Here is a 6,000-nt window from a genome sequence, read left to right on the forward strand (position 1 = left end):
AAATTCGTAAAAAAAAAAACATTTTTTGTCAAAAAAAAACTGAACAGTTATCATCGAAAAGCGATAAATAGAGTATAATTATTTTGGATAAAAGGTTATATTCTGTAAGGAAATACCAAGAAACAACAATGGTACGAACTATACATACAGAATTTCTGCCTGCAAAGTAAGTTATTTTTTTAAAATTTATTTAATTTATTAATTTTTTTAGTCTTTAATGTACAAATCAAAATTCTGTCATAAAATTATACATTGCAACGGATATCTCTACAAAAAAGGAAGACTTTCAACAGTAATTAATTTTTTGAGATAAAGAATTATCGAGTTCTGGCTTTATTGATACCTAGTCATCGAAATTTTAAAATATCCATACAATGGTAGAAGATATCTTTATGAATGAATGTTTGCACAAAATTTAAACATCGAGTACTTAATCTTACTCAGCTTTCGTTTGCGTAGTTGAATGAACCATTTCTTATAAAATTCTAATGATATATTTGCAAATTTCATTTATAAATATACTTGCTTATACTTTTAAAAATTAATAAATTAAAAAAGTGCTTTAAAAAATTAATACATTGCTTTAATTAAAATTAATAGATTACTTTTAAAAATTATAAATTACTTATATTTTACAAATTAATTTTAAATATATATGTTTATTATAAATTATCAAATGACCATAATCAAATTGCTCTCTTTTTAATAACATGGAAATAATTTATTTTATTTTCAGCATTAAAATTCATTATGTGTAGGAAATTTTTTCTTACTTGATGTGATTATGGTATTCATTTATGGTATTCATTAATAATAATGTAAATAACTTTCATAATTTACATAAAATAAATATTTATTGTTAAAAATAAAGAAGCTAATGATAAAATGAATATAAATCATGATATTTAATTATAGTCCAATGTCAGTATAATATATGTTGAATTTATAACCAGCATCAAGGAAAATTATTTATATTATTTAATATGAATTCGTGAAGAAAAAAATAAATGAAAAGAAAATTTATTTTAAGAATTAAAAAAACGAATGATGAAATAAATAAGCAAACTTGCGGTATCAAATTTATTGTCCAATATCAACGAAATTTTTTTTTATAATCAATTATGACGATATATCCAATTAGAGACCACATAAATTTCTAGCGAGCGCAATCCAGGTAAATTTATTGTTATGAAAAATAATGCAATGGACTTACTTGAGCATTGTGGACACGGCGTTCAATTAAGTCCAAATTCAGAGCGAATTACGGAAACACGTGCATAGGCAAAAAAAATCAAGGCACTGTATTAATTTCCAAGAAAGGAAAGCTTTCTCCTTCTGCTACGGAAAAGCCGACAAAACAGCGTGGATCAGCTACGAGATGGTTTATATAGTACGAAAAACCGTTCCACCCCGATAGCCTAGTTTTTGCAGTCGAAAAAGAAACGAGGTCTTAACTGAATGCCTGCGGCTAAACACTTCAGCCGGCGACACTGAATGCTTTCTCCTGGCAAATGCTTTCGATTCCTTTTTTCGCCCTTCTTTAAAGAAATTCGTCTGAATATTCTTCGCACTGGTGATCACTTTCTCCCACATTCATCAGGAAATGGGAAGGGATCTTTCAGAAGTCCGTTATGCTTCGCAATGAATTATTTGCATTCATTTCTTTAATCCTGTTAGCCAGCGAAGATTCTATCGGAAAGGTGGAAACTGAAATATCTCGAAACAAGTATTTGAACTCCCTTTCGAGATAGGAATCGAAGTATTTAAAGTAAATAAAGTCTGCCTGGATTCCTTCTTAAGTAGGAAAATAGTACATATTTGTATCAGATAAACTTTACATCGGAATAATCTATATAGTATCTGAGCATATTTTAAATGCATATTTGTTTGGATGGATTTCAACCATAAATGTTAAAATTCCCTTCTCTTTCTTTTCAATAACTATTTTGTCTGATCTGTGCGGAAGATAATTGAAATACAATAATCCAAATTGAAATATTTGTATTAAAACAAATGCAAATTAAAGTGATGTATATCTCATATGCTTATCTGGGGTGTAAATCTAGATTTACGATTGCGAAGGATTTAAAAAAAAAATTCTGAAGTCAAGTTTTAAGTGTAACAATATGATTCCATTATCTATAAACATTATCTAAATACTTGTATAAATTTCCTCATTGCAGTATTAATCTGGAGAAAATCTAAAATAGAGGTAGAATTTATCTTGATGAAAGGAGTTTTTTTATGTGCATGTTGTTATTATATACTCCGTTTCTCACTATTTAGAGAAGAGATCTGTTTTGATACCATAAAAATAATATCTATGTAAAGGGTGTCCCAAAATTAAGGCAAGATTTGAATTTACCACCATTCGTGCAATAAAGTGTTGGCAACCCTATTAAAAAACCATTTGACAGCTGATATTTTATGGTTAGTAAAAATGGAGCGTTATACGATAGAACAACGTGTTTTCATTGTTGAACAATATTTAAAAAATAATGAAAGTCTGGCGGCCACAGCTCGAAAATTTAAGAATTCGCTCATTAGATAGTGTGATTTAACACTATTGGATTTCTTTATATGGGAGTCGAAGGTCTATGCCAACAAGCCCACAAGCACGTATGCTTTGAAGGAGGAAATTCAACGCTGCATCAACAAAATTCAGCCACATTCATGCAAAATGGTCATGGAAAATTTCGACAAAAGAGTGCGTATGTGCGAGCAAAGTCGTGTAGGCCATTTGCCCTGTATATTATTCCATACATAACCCTATCATGTGTACTTTACAATTCAATAAAAATATAAAAAATTAAAGAAAAAAACCTGTGTTTTTTATTTAATTCAAATCTTGCTTTAACACGTTGTTCTATCGAGTAATGCTCCATTTTAACTAACCCTAAACTATCAGCTGTCAAATGGCTTTTTAATAGGGTTGCCAACCCTTGCACAGTGTACGAATGATGGCAAATTCAAATCTTGCGTTAATTTTGGGATACCCTTTGCATTTAAATCTTGGAATAATATTCCGATATTCTAGTCTACGAATTAGCAAGAATATTACACAAACTGCTATCTTTTATATCGCAACATGTGGTGTTTTTGACTTCTTCCAAATAAAATTAAGATGAAAACATTCATGCAAAAAGTAGTTTTCGAAGGACTGAGAAAATTTTCAGCTGGAATGAGTGAAAATTTCCCTTTCGAGTAGAATGTTGCTTTTATTGAACTATCTTTCATTTCGGAGATATTATGAATTATTTACATGGATTTTTAATTTTTTTTACAAAGACAGTTGAAGAATTATACAAATCCATTCAAATAGTATCGGAAGGTCTTAGATATAAGCCTTCGTCTGTGTGAAATATGGTAAAAAAAATTGACAAAGTCACACATGCATTACAGGAGTTTGATTATTGTTTTTAAATTTAATAAAAATTGTGTCAATCCTTTTAAACAAATTAATTGAAATGATAATTTCTATTATCATTAAAGATGTAATTCATGGTAATCCTTTCTATTTATATTATTACCTTTCAACGATAATTTCTTCTATCAAATCAGTCTTCTATATTATAACCTTGACATAGTTATAACATATTCAAAATTGTGAATATAAATATCAGAAACATTTTAATAAGTTGAAATTCTGAAGTATGTATTGAAGAGGAATTAACTTTTGACAATTATGAAATTAAATTTTTATTGAAGTCTCTCATTTCATACGTCGGAGGATAGATAAAAAATCTAACTCCGACTTCTAAAGTCCCTTCATTTTGCAAAGTGACAAGATCATTGATAAATTATCAAGCATCATCAAATCGTCCTGATATTTCTGAGGTTTATAGAAATGGGTTCATACACTTTTGTTCATAAGTGAGATTTTTCATTCAAATTTTATTGTTTTCGTTCTAACGTTGTTTCAGTATGTTGAAGACCACTACTAGAATAACTACAATAATTATTATTTTGAAAGTTAAAACTATACAGTGATTTGATTTGTTATTTTTAGTTTATTATTGTCTCACAATTTTCCTCTTTACATTTACATGGCTAAAAACAATAATGAATCTATAACTTTGCTTAAAAGTAATATAGAACTAAAGAAAAAGCTGATTGCAGGTCTGGGTAAAAGCAGGCTATTTGAAGGTAAAATTCCTCATTCTTAAACAACGATGGTTTTTTTTTGTAGTTATTAAACTATCCATTTTCTGTCTAAGTAACTTTCAGCTAATTCAAAAATACTAAAAAGTATACACTAAAAGAATATATTTTTATAATTGTATTTGCTAATAAGCCGGAAGAAAACAAAGGTAATTGCAAAAATTTATTTTTAAAAAACAGTTTTAAGAAATGTACATATTTTTTTATTTAAATTATATGCGTATGGACTAATTATAACTTGCCTAAGACATATCAATCTGATTTGAAGGTGCAATATAATTTTTAAATTAGCAAGAAGTTCTAGTACTCAAAGTTAAAACGTTAATTAATACGGGGAAAAAAAAAGAAAAAAAAACACCCACTCACGCCTTTTTTTTTTTTTTTTTTTTTTGAATTTCCGATCATGTTCATTTATGGAATTACTATCTAGTTAGTACATATTTATCAAAAACTACTCGTCTCAGGTGATCAGCTGGTACGCCTGGGATATTGGTTAGATTGGTTTTCTGATAAATTGTTTAGATATAACTTCATGTCCATGATTTCGTTTTATTGTCTGACATTAAAGCTGTATTATTTTCATTGTTTTAAGTTCTGCTTTATTGTGTATATGAACCTTTCTAATGGGGACGGTTCTATAACATTATAGCTCTATTTAAAATGTAAATATCCGGTTAATATATATTCTAAATTTCGTGATATTAGAATATAGATTTACCGGATATTCTATTGAATATTTTATGATATTTTTAACTAAATTTCGTGATATTTTTAACTTCACTTTTTTATTTGTCTTGTAAACTACACAGATATTGAATAGAATCCTTCTTCCTTAGCTTTAAACAATAGAAGAAAATCACACGATTAAACAATGAAGGCGATTTGAATTGGAAAACAATGATGTAATCTATTGTTGGAAATTAAACAAAAAAATTATTTTTAAAAAATTGCTAAAATTCATCAAAAATTCACATGACTATTAAATTGGTATCATTAAAAAAAACAATGCCTTATTTTTGAAACGTGTGAAATTTATTTTGTGCAATATTGCTTTCAAAGTTAGAGCAAAAACATTTAGCTTAACTTTTAATTAATTACATTTTTTAAAAAATCGCCCGAGATGCACATTTTTATCCTCCAATCTATACATGCGTCATATTTAGTAGCTGTAGGTGAAATGGTCTGACCTGTAGAGAGCCAACACTCATACATTCATCTTTATTATTAATTTGAATAAATGGGTGTTCATTATTGTCCAAATTCTGATTAATTGTCTTAACTAAGTTTTGTTTATCGTGTACATTAAGCTTTCTAATGTAGACAATTACAGAACATCTCAGTACTATTAAAAACGTAAATATCCGGTTCAATTATCTTCTAGATTTCGTGATATTTTTAACTACACTTTTTTTATTTGTTTTGTAAACTACACAGACATGGAATGGAATCCTTCTTCTTTAGCTTTAAACATTGGGATAAAAGCACGCTATTTGTATTTGATGAAAGCAAAAAAAAAAAGTTGTTTGAATTTCAGGGGGAAAGTGCAATCTATTGTTGGAATTAAAAAAAATATTTTAAAAAAATTGCCAAAATTCAACTAAAATTTGCAAAATTATTAAATTAGAGTTATTGAAAAGATAATTTTTTAAATTTTAAAACCGAGTGAATTTCGGCAGAAAAACGCCGAAATTCAGCTTATTTTTAATTAATTAAAAGTTTAAAAAACTCACTCCGAGGTGCACATTCCCACTCTACAAGATATACATGCACTAAATTTGGTTGCTGTAGATCTAATAATCTGGCCTGTAAAGCGTCACTTCATACACACACATTCATTTT

At 28.0% G+C, this 6,000-nt stretch overlaps 1 protein-coding gene across 1 annotated transcript in view; it reads right to left on the minus strand.

Moving 5' to 3' along the window:
* LOC129960342 (chorion peroxidase-like) overlaps nucleotides 1–1,422 on the minus strand; it is a 147,630-nt gene extending 146,208 nt beyond the window's left edge. The window contains exon 1 of the mRNA XM_056073717.1: nucleotides 1,214–1,422. Within this exon, the coding sequence (XP_055929692.1) occupies nucleotides 1,214–1,221 (8 nt within the window). The 5' untranslated portion in view covers nucleotides 1,222–1,422. The remainder of the gene's footprint in view (nucleotides 1–1,213) is intronic.
* Between the last annotated feature and the right edge of the window lie 4,578 nt (nucleotides 1,423–6,000).

This window comes from Argiope bruennichi, chromosome X2 (genome assembly GCF_947563725.1).
Source record: "Argiope bruennichi chromosome X2, qqArgBrue1.1, whole genome shotgun sequence".
In the NCBI taxonomy this organism is placed as follows: Eukaryota; Metazoa; Arthropoda; class Arachnida; order Araneae; family Araneidae; genus Argiope; species Argiope bruennichi.